At 53.7% G+C, this 18,300-nt stretch overlaps 1 protein-coding gene across 3 annotated transcripts; it reads left to right on the top strand.

Moving 5' to 3' along the window:
• On the top strand, window positions 1-17,860 carry CCDC71 (coiled-coil domain containing 71). 3 transcript variants are annotated; one of them, XR_005988883.1, is made up of 7 exons: window positions 1-84; window positions 2,253-4,015; window positions 5,343-5,431; window positions 5,503-5,616; window positions 5,736-5,911; window positions 6,718-8,296; window positions 8,392-17,860. XR_005988883.1 is itself a non-coding variant. In XM_041761837.1 (2 exons), exon 2 carries the CDS (start codon window positions 2,305-2,307, stop codon window positions 3,943-3,945), a length of 1,641 nt encoding a protein of 546 aa, XP_041617771.1. In that variant the 5' UTR covers window positions 1-84; window positions 2,253-2,304; the 3' UTR covers window positions 3,946-4,182. The 3 variants fall into 3 exon arrangements, 1 of the variants encoding a protein (XP_041617771.1); XR_005988884.1 differs by lacking the exons at window positions 6,718-8,296; window positions 8,392-17,860 and adding an exon at window positions 6,132-6,699; XM_041761837.1 differs by lacking the exons at window positions 5,343-5,431; window positions 5,503-5,616; window positions 5,736-5,911; window positions 6,718-8,296; window positions 8,392-17,860 and having other exon boundaries at window positions 2,253-4,182.
• The last annotated feature ends 440 nt before the right edge of the window (window positions 17,861-18,300 follow it).

The raw sequence follows: 18,300 nt of genomic DNA, 5'->3' as shown, positions 1-18,300 counted from the left end.
CGCACTTCCGGTGCGCAGCGGGCGGCCATGTTGGAGCAGCGGAGGCGGCGCAGAGGCGCGTCCTGGGTCCCCGCGGCGGCGCCGGTAGGTTGGGGCCGTGGGCCTAGCCGCGCCGCGGAGGGGCAGTCCGCGAGGCGACGGGGCGGATGGGCCGGGCGGCCGGCTCTTTCGGGACCCGCGCCCTCCACCGGCCCGGCCAAGATTCCTCCCACCCCCCCTACCCCTTGCCTAGCGACCCCACCCTGGGGCTGTGCGACCCAGTCGGGCTCGCCCCGCTCGCCCCGCGCGTTTCGCTGCCTCCAAGATCCCTGCTCCTACCCGCGGCTCAGGCCCCAGGGACATGGACTCCCAGGCCAATGGCCCTGATCTGTCCCCAACCCGGTCCCCCTTGGATGAGGCCTCTCCCTTCCCCTATCTTTCATCAACTTCCCTGTCCGCCCCGGGGGCACGTGTAAAGGGAAGTCGGGGGCGAGACTGCAGCCTCTGTTTCCGGAGCCTCTTGGAAAGCCCAGAAGACCCTTCCCAAGAGTCTAGACCGACCTGGGCGGAAGAGCCCCCAGTTCACCCCCAATATCTGTGCCTGCAGGGAAACAGCCCTCTCCCTATTCAACAGTTCACAGTCCTGGGAACTACACCCCTTGGAAAAAAAATAATAAAAGAACTAAAGTCATGTGCAAGGATTGTGCTTGGAGAATGGCCTCTGGAGAGAGGAAGTGCCGAGACACCTGAGGATCCAAGAATGTTTCCAAACAAAGAGCCCCAGGGCACTTCCTCCAGGGGATTCTGAAAACTTCCTCTGCTCCATTAGGGTGGTGGGAAGAAGCTGCACAGATGCTCCTCCTGGCCCTAGGGACCTGCCTGATCCCAGCTGATCTTTTAATGCTCCAGTACAGCTGGGGAGCTCCCTCTGGGAGCCCTCAGTCCTGGGTTGGGCATTAGACATTAGTCGTGACTGCTGCCTTACGTCGGAGATGAAGCCTATAACAACTTGAGTGTTTCCAGACAGCTCCATCTGGGCTACACTGAGGTCTGCAGCCCTCCAGGCCCTAGTTAGGACAGCTCAAATCTCTAGTGTCCACCTTATTAACCATTCTGTTGGATCCTTTGGCTGTCAGACCTTAGGCTCTTGGTCTGGCTGCCTGATTGCTCAGACGTGTGTCTTGAGTACCTGTTACTTAACTTTTTAGTTTTTGTTGAAGGAGAGTCTGACTCTTACTTTGGGATTAGTCTCTGTGATTTGAGTGCCAGGAGTCAAACTTCTGAGCCTGTCTGGGGATTCTGAAAGCAGAACTTTTGGAGGACGGGGGTTCACCCCTGAGCACCTGAACAACAGCAGCTGAAGGAACTGAGATGGGCATGACTTCAAGGCTCATGTTGTCCTGCTCTTAGTTGTTTTTCCATCTAGATCTCTCAGTCCTAACCAGAGACCCCCGTCACACACACTAAATGTGCCTTACTGTTTCTCATTTCCAAGCCATTGCATAGGCTGCTCCGCCCTTTGCTCCATTTCCATCTGGTCCTTCCTGTTCATCAGTTGTGTCCCACCTAGGTGTTGCCTCTCCTAGGAATCCTTCTCTGACCCAGTGGCAAGCTGAGCTGGGAGCCAATGTGCACTCCCTAGAACTTTGATGGTCTCTGTCTTGTCTTCTGTATAAGGCTCCTTGAAGGCAGATATTCACCTGTGTTCCCAGGGTTGAGTCTAATACCAGATTTCTGGCCTCAGAAAATGGAGAATTGAATTAAAATGGGCCAACCAAGCCCAAATCTTTCCAGACCCAACAGCCGCTTGGATGCTCTCATGAGCTTCTGGACATTTATCTTGAAGAAACTGCCTCTGACCCATATGGGTCCTCCTTGCCATCCCAGTCTTCACCCTGACACCATGATAGTTCAGGAGACCAGGGTTTTGCCGCAAAAAGTGGCTCACTGGCCAGGCCCCTCTGTATCGCACTTAGGCGAACGCACTTAGGGCTCTGCGTTCAGTGGTGGTTATTGTGGAGAGTGCAGGCCCTGATGGACTTAACCTACTTGCCTTGCCCCTTATCTCAGTGCCGTTCTTTTTTTAAAAAATTTAATGATATATTTTCTTTAATCCAATAAATCCAAAGTATCATTTTTTGTAAGTAATCTCTACACCCATCATGGGGTGTGAACTCATGACCCCAAGATCAAGGAACGCATGCTCCACCAACTGAGCCAGCCTGGCGCCCCTCGGTGCCGTTCTTATTGATTCTTTTCCTCTTGTCTTGGAGGTGCTGAGCGCTGGTTTGTGGATACCCAGGCAGATCTGCAGTGCCTAATGCCATGAGCGTGGTGGTGCAGCATGTGGAGGAGAAAGCTGTGCACTCCTGGTCGCGGATCTCCACGGCAGGGAAGAAGGCCCTGGAGGAGGCGCTGCTTGTCTTTAACCCCATGAGCCAGGATCTCAGTGCCACAGAGGCCCAGCTTGTAGCCTTTCTGCAGGGCCTGCGGGATGATGGCTTCCAACCCACCATCCTGCGCAGCAGTGATGTCTATGGCTATAGTTCATGCACAGCCAATCCCCCAAGCCAGACGAAACTGCAAGCTCGTGCCCCCACTCCAGCTGCCACATCACCTCCAACCAGTGCTCCCCGAACTGCCATGCGGCTGCCTGCAGGCCGGGCCACGCTGCTCCCTGTGCCACTATCTGGAAGGCTGGCCAAAGCATCCACACCAGCCCTTGCCAAACATGCTACCACCAACCTGCTGCTGAGCTCCCTGAAGCAGTCAAGTGCCAGCCGTGCCCAGGGTGCAGCAGTGGGCTTCCCTGCCCACCTCTATCCAGGTGTCTACCCTGCCATGCGGCTCTCTGTTGTCCTTGAGGCCCTGGTTCCACTAAAGACTCCCATGCCCTGCTTGGGTGCCAAGCACAAGGCACAGTCACTGCAGCTCTCGCTTGCAGACTCTCCCCTGAAGCTGCGCAAAGGTCCAGGAAAGAGGCCGGGGAACTGTCGATCCAAAGCTCCCAGAAAAGCCACAGGCAAGGGCCCTAAGTGTCTGACTCCCAGAGCCCCCAGGGCCAGACCTCAGCAAGGCACTACGCCCCGGAACAAGACCTACAAAGCCACTGGGTCCCTTAGTGGCCTACGAATGAAAGGTGGCTCTGCTTTGGGCACCAAAACATCACAGTCCAAGGCAGCTCGAACACTGGCCAAAGCTGCCCAGGCCAAGGTGGCTCGAACACATGCCAAAGCTGCCAAGGCTCATGCAAAAGCCAAGGCAGCACAGATCAGGGCTAGGGCCAAGGCAGCACGGATCACGGCCAAGGCCAAGGCAGCCCAGATCAAGGCCAAAGCCAAAGCCAAAGCCAAGGCAGTGCGGGCTAATAAGGCCAAGGCCAGGGCAGTGCGGGCTAAAGCCAAGGCCAGGGCAGTGCGGGCTAAAGCCAAGGCCAAGGTTGTACGAGCTAAAGCCAAGGCCAAGGCAGTACGGGCCAAGGCCAAGGTGATGCGGGCAAAGGTCAAGGTGGTAGGGGCCAAGGCCAAGGTGGTACGGGCCAAGGCCAAGGTGGTACGGGCCAAGGCCAAGGTGGTGCGGGCCAAGGCCAAGGTGGTACGGGCCAAGGCCAAGGTGGCTCGGACCCAGTCCAGGAGCAGGGGCAGGCCAAAAGGGGCTGTTCAGGCCAGGACTGCAAAAAGGGGCCAGAAAAGCCACCCTGAGACTGTGGGGCAGAAGAGGAAAAGGGCTGAGGAGGCAAAGGATCTTCCTCTCCGGAAAAGAACACGACTTGGGCCCCGATCACCTTGGCTAGGGCCTGGAACAGCAAAACTGCTGAAATTCCGGGCCATCAAGGTGGACAGGTGGTCCTCAGATGATGAGGTGCGGCAGCAGGCTCAACAGATCCTCCGTGTGAACCTGTCCCCTGTAATACAGCTCCAGCCATTGCTGCCATACTCAGCATATAGCAATGTTTGGGGAAACTGAGTCCAGTTGTCTGTGTGGCCAGTGGCACAGTGTGCAATGCCCATGGATTCTACAACCCCAAGGACTCCAGGTGCCTCTCCAGGGCCCAGAGAGCCACCGTTCTCCTTTCAGAGACTGGAGGATATGGGGTGGTATGGGTGGATGGGAGGGGTGGTCTCATGGCGCGATGCACTGTGATTTGTTACTCTCTTGAGTTGTACCTCCACTGTTCCATCTATCACGTTTTATACCTTTCCACCTTCCAGTCTCCCTGCCCACCCTTCATGTTTTTGTTTTTGTTTATTTTTTTATTTTTATTTTTTTTGCGTTTGGCTGCTGATAGACCAGCAGCATATAGAAAAAGTGGCCACAGGAACAGGGCTGCCAGAGAGGGTCCTGGCAGCCTGAGATGGGTCATTGATATGGGTGGAAAGAGTAACTCCCAGGCTCTTCTGGAGGTGCTGGTCTCTGTAGATGTTGATAAGCAGCCCCTGAGGACAGGGGCAGAGCCACCCTGAGGGTGGCATACCTCCCCTTAGGCCTGCAGTGGTTTGTTATCCAGGTAGGCCCTATACAAGAGGACAGTGGGTGGCTCTGTGAGGAACCTTGCAGCCAGCAGGTTTTTAGGCCAGGGAGGCAGGGTTTTGTGGTACTGCTCCCCAGGGGCTGTTCAGACAGCCTGGTCTTGTCTCCTAACCTGCTCTGGCTAAAGTCTTGGGACTTTATCTGAGCTTGTCTGGGGCAGGGCCAGGCCTGAATTTGCTAAAGTAACTCCCTGAACTTCCAGTCTTGATTGACCTCCCCAGTTGGTGGCAAGGAATTAGGGATTGAGTCAGAGGCCAGGGCCCTGGGTTGTAGGGCCACTGTCCTCACTGACTGCAGAATTTTCTCCCTGGATGAGTGGGATACTGTGTTAGCTGAGCCAGGAGAGTTTCCACAACTGCTTCATCCCATCATCAGTGCTTTCTGCCTGGGTCCCAAGCACTCTGTTCTCAGGTCTAGCCTTATCAAGCTTCCCACAGGGGCATGTATGTGTTTCAGACATTAATGGCTCTTCCATTCGGAAGTACTGGGCCCTGAACAAAACTAGCTCCCCTCCCATCTGCCAGTCTTTCCCTGTCTGCCTAGCCTGAAAGTCAATGGCTGGGGCTGGCAGGGAGGGGAACACATTCCCCAGAGGCTCCTAGAGACCAACAGCCTTTCAGGGCTAGGGGTGGTAGCCTCATTTGAATGAGAATCGGATCTTTTCCGTCTCTGGATTAGTCTGAACCCTGGCCCCACTAGCGCCTGCTGTATTGGATGGCAGACCTGTAGAGAAGTTTTGCTTGCTTTTTGGTACTCCTTCCCTCTTTTTTTTTTTTTTTTTTTCTGCATCTGGTGGCTGCAATTAATAGGGTGCGGTCTCCCTTGGTTCCCAGGCTCTAGGGACCACTTTGCTCCCAGCCTCACCGTGGCTTTACAACCCTGCATGCTCCTTGTGTCTGGCAGTCCTGCTTTCATCTACCATGTGAGTATGGGGCCACACCCTGCTCCTCAAGGGCAGCCTGCTTGGGGCCCACTCTTCATCCTCTCTCTCAGGCCTGATTCCAGCTTCCATGGCCCAGGACCCCCAGCCGGGCTAGGCTTCTTCCTTTCCAGTCTACAACTCCTTTCAATTCTGCTGCTGCTGCTGCTGCCACCAGTGGATGAGAGGTTGGCTGATTTCCCTGAGGGGCATCCAGAGGGGAAGAATTCTCCAGGCCTCCCTGTGGGGCAGTGAGGTGGGGGATACCCCTCGAATCTCTACCCAGACCCTGTCCTTCCCAATCCAGGCTCCCAGAAAAATTGCTGAGGAGGTGCCAGACACACTTCCCCCACCCAGCTGCTCCAGTGGCAGCTGCTACCCACTTACTGGCGACTTGATTGGTGGCTGTGGCCAGAACCTTCGAGCCTCGTCCATCTGTGGCCTTCATGGCCCTGAGCCTATTGCATTGTCAGTCACCTATAGGTGGGTAGGAGCGTGAGAGCTCTGGAGATGGTATCTCTGGGTTTTCCTGGGTAGGTTTGGCCTTTTGGGGGTTTAGGTCATGCTGGGGGCTGCAGAGGGAGGCCTGTGCTGTGAAATTTTGGAAGGGGCCTGTAGCTCCATGTACTTCCTGCCTTGTCATTCTCCTTGGGCATTACCCCAGGAATCTGAGAAGTGCTTCTTTTGTGATTCTTGGAACCAGGGAGGCCATGGCATTGAGAATGTGCTCTCGAGTGGTTGTGGCAACAAGAAGACCTGGTGGCAAGCAAAGAGTGATGAGGGTACCCATGTGCCCATGTGTGCGGGTCTAGGGTCAGGGCCTGGCCACTGACAAGCCCTGGTGGTTACAGGTGTTGAGAATGTCACCATCCAGCTCGACCTAGAGAGTACCTTCTACTTTATCCACCTCATCATGACTTTCAAGGTGACCCAATGCCCCAGTCTGAAGTCTTACTTTGTGCCTCCTGACCTGATGGCCACCAGTGATGCTTGCCCCAGGTGACCCAAGGATCCCCCTCCAATCCCCAGACATTCTGCCCAGCAGCTCTGCTCCTGGAGCGCTCAATGGACCATGGCCACTCCTAGCACGTGTACCAATACTTTGCCTACAACTGCTCAGGCCTTTTTCCTGGGATCCCTCTTGCTCCTGGCCACAGAGTCAGTGATCTTGTTTGTGACCAGCGTTACTCTAACATTGAGCCTTTCACTGAGAACAAGGTCAGGCCCAGAGGAAGGGGGGTTGGGCCATGGGGTGAAGCCAGAGGCTCAGGTTTGCTTTTTTCTCTCAGGTAATTTTCAAAGTTCTGGACCCAGCCATTCTGGTGGAGAGCCCAAACAACCCCAAGATTCAGGGTAATAATCCCCACAGCCAATCCTGTATCCTTGCATGTCAAGATAGCCAGATACTGGGGGGAAGCTGAGGTCCTCCCTGGGTGTATACACAAGTGGGGCAGAATGGCAGGCAAGCCAGCATCATTCCCCAGCTCTGCCCCGTCATAGTCCCCTATTGTGAGCCCTGTTATGGCTCCCCCATTCCTGTCCCATCATTGTTCCCCACACCTGTGCCCAGTGCATAGAACAGGCATGTGTAGCAGTTTCCATTCTCTGTCCTATCTGCCCCATCATAACTCCTTTATGGGGCCCCATTGTGGTTCCCATTACTACTTTCTATGTCAGCCCCCAACAATGTACCCCATCACTGCACTTATCACTGAACCTTGTAACTGTCCCCTCTTTGAGCCTCCGTCACTGCCCCCACTCTGGTTTCCTGGGATTGCCCTTCCCTGATTCATCACCAGGGCCTTAGGTGGTACCCTACATCTCTGCAGCTACCTCTAAGTGGTGCCAGGGTGTCTGGGTTGTGACTTCTTTCTTGTAAAGCTGAAGTCTTGAAAGAAGAGACATAACCAAAACCCAGCAGGGCAGCCCAGAGTCAGTTCAGGTGAGTACCAGAGCAGTACATACCCCAACCTAGCTTTTTCTCTGTACTCTCCACCCATCTTGACTGGTTATTACCAACTACTCGCTGAGTTCCCATACTAGGTTTCTAAGCAGCTGTTGCTCTTCTGATCTGAAGAGAGACAGCTGGCAAAGGAGGGATAAAAAAGATAACCTTAGCTCAGCCATGGACCCATCTCTCCCATGTGTACATTGAACAAGTGTCCATTGAGCTCCACTGTGTGCCAGACATCTATCTTCTGAGCAGTGCTCAGTGGGGAGCAGATAGACAAGGTATCTCTCTTCTTGGAGCTGACAATGAAAGAAAAGGGATAAATAAGTAAACCAGTAACTGTATATGGTTCGGCTGGATGATAAACTGATTTCTAGTTTTGATGATGGGCTGGGAAATGTTAAGCTTTACTTCATTAAGGAAGCAGGTTTCACATATCTAGTGATGCCAGGAAGCAGTGGGATGGGCAAGTGTCAGCTCAGGAGTGATACCAGGGCTTGAGCCATGCAGAAGTGGAATCATCACCTTTAGGCTATAGTCATCCAAAGATGGTATGCCCAGAGGAACAGAAATGGGAGAGTCCCACTGTAGAAATGATGGAGGAGGTGGCTGTAGTGATGTAGAGAGAAAAGAGACTCTACCTGCATTCCTTCCCCTTCCATCCCAGCCATAGAGGGATGATGACCAGTGCACCTGAGGTCTCCCAATCTGTGTCTCCAGAGCTCCTGCATGTGACAAACCTCTGTGTGAACTTCTCCAAACTGCGCACACTGACAGGCCACTGGGGGGCCTACATGGACACCCCTTCTACTTCTATGGCCTTTCATGAGCTCATGGCCAGAGGCAGCTGCCAGTGCCCATGGCCATGCCTCTGTGTGTAAGCCCACAGCTGAGACCCAGCCAACAGGAAAGGCATGGTGAGCACCACGGAAGGGGGGGGGGCATCCTATCGCTGGTAGGGTGGGCGTGTTAGGGGACTGAGGCAGACTCATCTTGCCCTCCTCCCTGGCAGGTGCATGGCCTTTGCGTCTGCTGCCACCAAACAGCTGGTACCCACTGTGAGTGCTGCCAGGACCTGTACCAGGACCACCCATGGCAAGCAGCAGAGTCTGGGCACCTCCACGCCTGCCAGGGTAGGTGCCATGCCCTGTCTGCCTGGCCATACTTGCCTGGGTGAGCCCACCCTATATCCACCTTCCTTGTTCTGCCCCAGAATGCAAGTGCAGTGGGCATGCCTGCAGTTGTCCCTTTGACATGGCCTTGTATTTGGCATCTGGCAATGTGAGTGGAGGCATGTGTGAGCGTGTCAGTACAACACAGCTGGGCGCCACTGTGAGCTCTGCCAGCGCTTCTACCGAGATCCCAGGGAGGATCCCTGTTCCCTTCACCCTTGCAAACGTGAGCCCTCCAATCCCCATTCACAACTCTGAGCCTTCAGCTCCATGGTGACCTCTGACCTCTGTTCTCATTTCTGACCCATGATCCAGCCTGTGACTGTGACCCTGTGAAGGGTGTCTGTGTGATGCCTACACAGGTGACACTTGGGCCTCCTCTCTGGGCAGTGCCACTGCAAAGTTCATGTTTGGGGCCAGCGCTGTGACTTCTGCCAGCCCCGTCGCTATGGCCTCAGCCCTACCCACACAGAAGGTTGCCAGTGTGAGTTGCTCTGGGAATGTACCCCATATCCCATGTCCTTGCTCTGCCCCCAATCACTGCTCTGATAACACCATGTGCCTACCACTGCAGCAGTCCCAATAGTGCCCTAAGAACCCTGTGCCCTAGCCTGCAGTTGTGACCCCCAGAGCTGGGTCCCTGGCACTCATATCTGTGACAGTGCCTGTCACTGCAAACGCTTTGTCTCTGGATGGGACTGCAGCTGTTGTCTGTTGCACCTTGATCCACCTTGTGATTTGACCTTGATTTTGAGCATTGAGCTGCTAGAAACTGATGAATATTATAGACTGAGCCTTGCACATCGGTTGATTCAGCTCCCTGATCTGGTAATCAAGGTCAATGCCACCTTAGCTAGCTGAACCAGCATATGCCCGTAGGTGGGAGCTTTGGGAGCATAAAAAGAAAAGCAATGAAACAAGTTACAACAGTATTGAGTTTAAAGATGTTTTGCAACAAACATGTTTGAGGGAACACTCAGTCCAAGAAACAGTTCCATCCATTTCTTATCTTTCCTTTAATGTAAATCCTTTGCTTAATTATTACTTTAACCCCTGCAGTGTCCTCTTATGAAGTTGTGCATAAGTACACTGGGGTTTCCTCACCCCCTTAGCAATAAGCAGAGGAGCATTTGTGCCCTTTAATTTCCCTTTTAGGTTAGGAAAATGCTTTAAAAATAAAAATTACTCTCTTATAACAGGTCTGTGGTCAGGATTTAGTGAAAGAAATAGAAATCACTTTATGTATTTCCCACAAAAGGAATTCAATACAGGGGACTGAAAAGTATTAGAAGTAAAGACAGAGGAACATGCTTCAGTAGTGAGGATGCTACTTCTGCCATATTCACAATGGTAGCTCTGTCTCCAGATGTCCAAAGAGCCTGCAATGCTAAGTCTGGATACTTTTTAATGCTCACTTTTCATGGCCTTGTTCTAGCTGTAACAGCAGCAAGGTGGCTTCTGCTACACTTCTGCCTTCTGTAAGTCCAAAACATGAATTCATTCAAGAACCTTTGCTGCAGTAGAGATTAAGAAACATAGTTTTGTTTTGTTTTTTTTTTTTTTTTTTTTTTATGTACCCTTTCCTCCTGCAACAAGTAGTCCCAGTATATGATCTCCCAGGCCCCAGATTTCCTGTCCTTTTTCCACCTACTTGCTCTCTCTTACGGCCCAAGTTCTGGGGTCTGAGAAGTGACTCTCTAGGCTGCTGGCCCTGTGACTATGACTTTGGGGGTGCCTACAGCAACAGGTACAAGGCAAGGCCTGGGAATTGGGATCAAGTGACAAGAAGCCGGAGTTGACTCTCCCTCCTCACCCCCATGCTTGCTCAGGTGTTCTGCTGGGGAGGGCCTCTGCCTGTGCTGCCCTTACCTCCGTGTCTGTCTCTGCCATGAACTCCAATCTGGGCACTTCTGAGCTGCTCTTGACCAAGCCACTGCTGAAGCTGAGCTTGGCCAGGTCCTCCAGGCAACTGACCCCCAGTTGCCTGTGAGTGTCCAGGTGGGGCAGGGGCAGGAGTAAACCATGGCTCTGACTTGGTTTTAAGGGGAGGGAGGGAATGTGTAGAGAGAACTAGAGCAGAGTTAGGAAGGTGAGAAGTCCAGGTGAGAGCGTCAGCATGGTCTAACATTTGGTGCCTTAGAACCCATATTTTCAGGGCAGTATGGGAGAAGAGAGGGCCAGAATATTGGAGGACACTGACACTTGACTTGCCCAAGGGGTTCCCTGGCCTGCTCCTTCCCACTGTACACAAGCCTCAGGGATCTCTCCTGGTTGGCTCCAGCTCCAAATTCAGAGACAGCGTGACCCTCGATGTGCCCACCACCCTGCTAGACAAGCCTATCACGGAAGCCAGCTGCCCAATGTGAGGAATCTGAGGAACAGGCTGGGGTCATAGGTCACAGAAGGTCTGAGTAGGGATGAGGCCCATGCCCTGGGATATGGGTCCCTGAGGCCTGGGGGTAATGGGAATCTAAGTCCTGAGGGTCCAGGCCTTGGGGTGATCTAAGCCCTGGAGTCTGTGTCTCATATCCAGGCCCCAGAGGAGCCCCTGCCCTTACAGCAGGGAGCTGGCTCTGCACTGCAAACTGGCTTGGACTTTGCACATGTGGTTGATGGGGCTGGCCTCTCTCTACTGGCACCCACAGTGCCTTATGCCATGGAGTATGACATTGTCCTGTGCTATGAGACCAAGGTTTGTGACATAGGTGCCAAGCAGGTGAATGGGTGATGTGATGCTGGATGGTGGGCAAGCACGGCTCTATGACTGCTGACCCCTAACTCCAGGCACCTGAAGACTGGCAGGCATTAGTCTGTGTTCATGCCTAATCCCTCCCCAGGAGCATCCACTGTGCCCATCTGCACTCAGAACAGCTGAGTGTTCCAGGTGGCCTTGACCTATGAGCACAGATCGGCAGGACCCTAGGACCCCCAACACCCAAGATCCTAGTATGCTGACAACACATTTGAAACAACAAACTGGAAAATCTCCAGTATGGAATATCATTATGCTGTACAGCAATCAAAACAGGGACTGAATGTAGAGCAGTAGGATTTAAGAAGTTGGCCTTTTTTGCATGGGTCATAAGATGAAATACTGGATGCAGCAGAAATGGGACATCCCTGGGACCACATGATCATGGCCTCCTTATCCCACCCTTACTCTTTCCCTGCTCCTGCAGAGCTGTGGTCTTATCTAGACCTTTCTGCTTTGAACTGGGAACACACTACGTGATCCTGCCAAGGGAGTGTGGAGACCTGAGGGAGGCACTATCCTGGATTCTGTGAGGTCCTAGGGGCACTTCCCCACATCCGGGGGAGACAAATTATAACATGATGATGTGGATGCAGTGGGGCTGGGGAGTAGGCATCCCAGAGGCCTGGAGTTTCACCAAGAGGATAGAGACAGGTGGATAGTGTGAGGAGGGGGATCCAGGCAGGAGCAAAGCACATATCAAAGAAAGAAGATGAGAATAGGCAGCCATCGGACCTCAGCGGTCCTATGGGCCACTTACTGTAGGGCAGTGGGGAGCCATGGAAGGGGCTTGAACAGGGAAGATTCATGGAGGAGAATGAATTGTTAGGAGGAGGCTGCTGCTTTGATCCTGAGTGGAAAGTGGCATTGCCTAGACTAGATCGGGGCCATTGGAGAGGAGGAAGAAACAGATTCAGAAGAGAAATGAAAAAGGGCAGGAATGGGCTGTGAGATCCACCGCACGCAAGGAAGAATAGTTAGGAGGTACTAGTCAGTGGTGGGGGGCTCACTGCCCTCTGCCTGCCACCCTCTATCCTCCTATCAGATTGTGCTCTTGCCTCGGATGAAGGAATTGCCTGGGCTGAGATCTCTGGACCCTGGGGCCACAGGGCACTTACAGTAGCTCTACAGGGCATGCTGCATGGAGGCAGCAAGGACTGGCCTCTCCAGCACCATGCCTGAGGTTTGTGTCTGCCTTGTCTGCAGCATCTCAGCCCTGCTCCATCGGGGTGGCCTTGGTGAGTGTGTGCCCCTGGCTTGAGGGGGCTGCAAGATAAGGGTTTCAGGAAGATGAACTGTGAGGTTCATCTTGCTCTTTCTCCTGTCAGCATGTGAGTGCCATCCCCAGGGGTCACTGAATACTGAGTGTGCCTTGCTTGGTGGGCAGTGCCCTTGCCATCCTAATATCATTGGTTGTACCTGTGGCCACTGCATATCTGGAACATAGGGCTTCGGGCCCACTGTTTGCAGTGGTAAGCCTTCAGGGCCAGTGAATATGGGTATGGGGTCTGGAACCAACCATATCCTTTCTCTACATGACTTGATTGCCTGGTCATTCCCCAGAGTGCCACTGCCACGCTGAGGTGCCACCAGTACCATTTGTGACCCTGTGAGTGGGCAGTGCACATGCCAGGCAGGCTTTGGTGGTTGCCGCTGTGACCACTGCCTCTCTGGCTGGTGGGGCTTCCCATGCTGCCAGCCTGTGCCTGCAATGGGTATGCTGAGTTGTGCCACCCACTTACAGGTATCTTTCAGGCTTGCCGTGGATCCATCATAGGCCGACACTGTGAGAGGTGAGCATTGTCACTGACGGGTTGGGTAGGAATTATGATGAGTGGGTCAGGCCCCATTCCTTGTGCTACTGCCCACAGGTGCCTGAATGGCTATTATGGAGACCCTACCCTGGGCTCGGGCCAGCAGTACTGACCTTGCCCCTGTCCTGGGCTCCCTGGCTCTGGCCTCTATCGTGGGATTTCCTGTCATGTGGACAGTGCAAGTGGATGTGTCCTCTGTTTCTGTGCACCTGGCTATGCAAGTGAGGGATGTTTGGCAAGGGCAAGCCCACGGCCCTGCTCATTTGTTCACAATTTCAGCGGGTCCATGAGGCAAATCTTTGTCAGCGCCACCTGTAGAGCTACAGGCTGGGTACCTCTCCTGGAGGAGTTGCTGTTCAAGGATAGGAGGGCCAAATGGAGGGGAGCTATAGGCATGGAATCTGTAAGCCATGAAGGTGGGCTGTAATGTAGCTTCTGTGTTCTCTCTGTGTTCTCTCTCTTGGCTCAACCTTGGACTTTCTGGTTGGGTGTATGGGACCTAAAGGCCGCAAGGATACAGGAAGATACCTGAGACAACCCATGCATATCTCAATCCTTTAGAGGCCTCCACTGTGACTGCTGTTCCTCTGGCTACTTTGGGTACTCTTGGCCAGGGGGAGACCCTGGGAGGAGTCCATGCTGACCCTGTCAGTGCAACAATAATATCCATCCCCGTGATCCTGCTGCCTGTGACCCCCACAGTGGGCACTACCACCACTGTTTGTACCACAGCCATGGTCCTAGCTGTGCCCACTGCAGGCCTGGCTTCCATGGCACTTGTTCCAGGGGGCTGCTGGCATGAGTGTGTGATGAGGATGGGTGGAAACATGCCAAGGTGGGTGGACGGGTTCTTCCTCAGTCCCTGCCTCTTCCCAGGCTGCAGCTGTGACCCACAGGGTACTGTTTCTGCCCAGTGCCCATCTCAGGCTGAAGCCTGCTTCTGTACCCAGGTCAATGGGCTGTGCTCTTGCTGTCCCCACACACTGGGGTGGGACTGTAGCCACTGTGCCCCCATCTTCTGGAACCTTGGGGGACTCCAGGGCTGTGAGCCCTGCAATTGCCATGCCCAACACACTGTGCAGCCAGCATGTCACCCAGCGAGTGAGGCCATGTTGCACATAGCTTGCGGCAGTGGCCAGGTGTGAGTGAAGGTGTGTGTGCCTATGACAGGATGTTACCTGTGGCTGGTGTGAATGTTCATGTGACCAGCAGCACTGGTGTGTGTGGCTGCAAGCAGGTGTGTGAGTCTCTGTGTTTGTGTTACATAAACTATAAGGTAGGGGCAGAATTAGGGGTAGAGCAAACATGAGACTGCATGTACCTGACCCTGCATGCAGCTGTGTGCTAGTATGTGGGTGACCCACCGTGAATGGGTCCCAACAAGTGGAGTGAACATGGTGGGGGTTAACAGGGGGGAGGCTGAGGAGACACAGATGAAGGGTGAGGATTGAGAGCTAGTACAGGCAAAGGGGGATTACCACTGTGAGGAAGAGTTTCCAGGAGGAGAATGGTCAGCGACTGAATGAAATGAGGCCTGAAGCATGCATTCTTGTGTCCTTAGTGAAGAGATGGTGGGAATCAGGGTGAAGGAGGCATCGGGGTGAGGAAATGGAGACAGTGGGGTGTTTGGGTCAGGACACAGAGGAGGCAAGGACAGCAGATCAGGAGACCCTCAGAGGGTCTGTGGGAGGTGGCAATGTGGGAAGGTGGGGGCTGGCCAAGGAGGTCAAGCCAGGAGAAGCAGGAAGGGAGAAGCCTTCAGCCAAGCACAGGTGTGGGTGCTGCCCCGGGCAGGAGCAGGGCAAGGAGAAGACTGTGTTTGGTGTGCATACCCTGCCTTTGAGCACTCATATCCTTCTCCCTGGCCCAGAAGAGGCTCTGTGTTCCTGCTGAATGGCCCATGCTCTTTTCCTTCAGGTCACAGGTTAGTGCACCTGCCAGGAAGGATTTGGGGGCCATACGTGCTCCAGGTGTCAGGATGGGTACTGGGGTGACCCAGAGCAGGAATGCAGAGGTGAGAGGGCCACTCAGAGATCCACACCATCTGGGGTGAGGTTGCCCTGAAGAGGCCCAGTGTGGAGTAGCAGGGGAACAGTGGGGCTTTCCTCAAGGAAGAGCATAGCATGTTTATTGCTGTTTCCCCCAAAACTCAAAGAAATGCTCATGAAAATAGCTGTTGGCAAGGCCAGGTGGGATATGCACATAGAGAGCACACATCAGGTGGTTTTTTTCTGAATCCATCTTCCTGACCCACCCCTACCTACCAGCTGCAGCAAATCTAGGCCACAGCAAGCTCCACAGGAATCCGGGCTTGGAAGTCATGGCATCGTGCAAGGGGGCCCTGGGGTATGGCCACCCTAGCCCATGTGCAAGCAACTGCGCAGATCCTCTAGCATTTCTTCTTAGGTACCTGTATGCTTGTTGTGTGTCTGTTCACAGCTGAGGGAAAGGGCAGGTGGGCATCTGAGACATCCGCTATCATCTGCTATGATATTCCTTCCAGAATAAGGAATACTCCTAAAGGTTGACCAGAGTTCAGGTGGGAGCACTAGTATGCTAGTAAATATTTAACAATTGGCTGGAGGTCAGAGGGAACTGATTTGTAGTGTATGCAGGTTTCCATGGTGTAAGGAAATCCACCATGGCTGATTTTAGTCTGCCTATCATTTACCAGCTGATTCACAAAATTCCTGAAAATTTAACACTTGGCTCTTGTTAGCTCCCACCACACCATGTAGTCATGTGAGAGGTTAGGGTCAGGGTTTGTTGGGTCAGAGATCAGAGTTCACATCTGAGATTCCTACCCCCATCTCCATTCCCACAGATGAAGGTGCAGATGCTGTGAGTGTGGAGCTGGTGGCATGGTGTAGGCTGGTGGTGCCGCTCCTCCAGAGTGGGGCAGTGGGCATTGCTCTCCTGCTGGGTCAGATCCAGGGGGACCTCCCTGCACCAGACACCATAGGCCAGGAGCTGCCCAGATCTGAAGGTGTCCTCCATTAGGCACAGCAGACCAGGTGAAGGGCCAGGAGGCTGGAAGCAGAGGTCAGAGGGTAGGGAGGAAAAGAATGCACAACTGATCATCTGATCATCTGCACCCTTCAGGGAGGGGACAGCTAGGGCCAAGGACCAAGCACTGGATGTTCATGAGGTACTGGCTGAGGTGGGAAGTCACGCAAGGGCTGCAGAGCGAAAGCTGCAGGCAGCACAACAGACATCCTGAGGCCTGGAGGCCAGTGTACTGGAGGTCACATCCCACTCATACCCTTGTTCAGTGGCTGCTATTATCCCTATTTTCGCCCTGAGATCCTTGAGCCTTTGTGATACCTTAGCACTACTAAATACACAGACCATGAAAGCACCCTACTTAGTTGCTACCTTGCTATGACCTCCTTGTGATCCTCTGACTTGGTGGCAGGGCACCTGGCCTGGGTGATACTAACAGTGGAAGTGACCCTAGTCCTGGGGCATCTGTCCAGTGCAGCTGTGGCTTTCAGGACCCATTTAGCCCTGAGTCAGTGCCAGGCCCGGGAGGCAGAAGAGCAAGCAGTACATGTAATGGGTGTGGCAGGGGGCCTGAACAAGGTGAGATGGGTACATTGGACATTGAGAGGTGGGATTTAGGCTGGGACTGAGCTATGCTGGGCTGAGGCAGGGTCTCAGTTCTAAAATCCCCTATCCTGTCCCCCTGAAAGGAATCTTGGATAGCAATGTGCCTGAGACAGTAGGATCTAGGTGGGGTGGATTTTCAGGACAAGTCCTGCTCTAGGAGTTGGAGGTGGCCCAATTAGGCATGGCAGAGCTGCAGAAGGGCACAAATAGCCTGGTGGCCACAGTGCAGGACACAGTGCAGGACACAGTGCAGGACACAAGAGAGCAGACACAGCAGGCACCAGCTGATTCACACACACAATCACCAGCTGATTCAGGCACAAGCTGAAGCCCAAGACCTGTTGAAGTGGGCGCAGAACAGCGGGAGCTGGCTAGAAGGTACGTGGACGGGCCATGTCGGGGTGGATATGGAGTGGGATAAGTGTCAGAGTCAGAATAGGGATGGTGTGGGAGGGTTAGGGTTGGGGTCAAAGTTCAGAACGGGGGTCAGATGTTAATTCAGGTTAGAGCTCATTTAGGGGCTGGGGTTAGAGTTAAGGTTATGACAGAGTTGAGCACCAGAGTCAGAGATTAGGGCCAAAGGTGAGATCCTGGCTCACATGACCTGATCCTCAGGGTAGGAGCACCACCTGGTGCAGAATGAGCAGATACTGGGCAAAAAGGTGGCCACCCTGTGGGCCCTGGAGCAGTGGGCAGCAGAGCTGCTCAAGCACATGCAGCCATGGGCAAATGTGAATGCCACCTGCTAACTGCAGTCTATAGATAGTCTGGTCTAGTAAGATAGACCAGATCTGGGACTACCTGAGTGACTCATAGTGACCCCAGATTGACTCAAGAATCTCTTCACCTTGAAAGACCAAGGACTTCACCAAATGCCTTCGTTGACCCTGAGTAATCCCTCATGCATCCCCATGATATCCTCCAGTGACCCTCTGTCCTTGAGAAACAAGAGATCATGTAAACCCCAACAGAGGCCATCTAGTGCCTTTGATCCTGATAAATCCTTTTCTGAGTGATCTAAAACTCTGAGTCACTTCTGATATCCCTGAGCCCCTCAGGTTGACTATGTGAGCCCCAGAGTAACTGGAGACCCTGCTACCAGTAATTGGAGAAACTCCTAGAGACCCTGTAAGTCCAGTAGATTGTCCCCTGCTTAGACTCTCCCTGAGAAGCCTGTTGATCCCCCTGAAAAATCCCCAGCTTTCGTCCCCAGTCCCGTAGCTCTGGGTACTCTCTACCTGGCCCCAGACAAAGTGAGTGGGGCACAGCTTTGGCAGCTCAGAGCCCTTGGGGCCTGGCCCTACAGACCTGTGGAGTCCTCCCGCCTGTGGTCCCTGGGGCTTGGGTGGGGCACTTGCTAGCAGCTCGCATTCCAAGCCCGGGCTCTGGCCTCTCGGCAGGCCAGAAGGCATGGGATGGATGAATGCTGTAAGATCTGGATTCACTCCCTGCCTCTGTCATCGGCTGCCCAATACCCATTTTCACACTGAAAACCTGAGACAGCACTTTTTGTGCCTACTTGCCGTAGTGACTAATGGAGGTGGATACACCTGGAGCCATGATTTGGGCAGGGG

This window comes from Vulpes lagopus, chromosome 7 (assembly GCF_018345385.1).
Source record: "Vulpes lagopus strain Blue_001 chromosome 7, ASM1834538v1, whole genome shotgun sequence".
NCBI classification, from domain to species: Eukaryota; Metazoa; Chordata; class Mammalia; order Carnivora; family Canidae; genus Vulpes; species Vulpes lagopus.
Note: the sequence above shows the minus strand (reverse complement) of the source record. Positions and strands in the feature narration are given on the sequence as shown.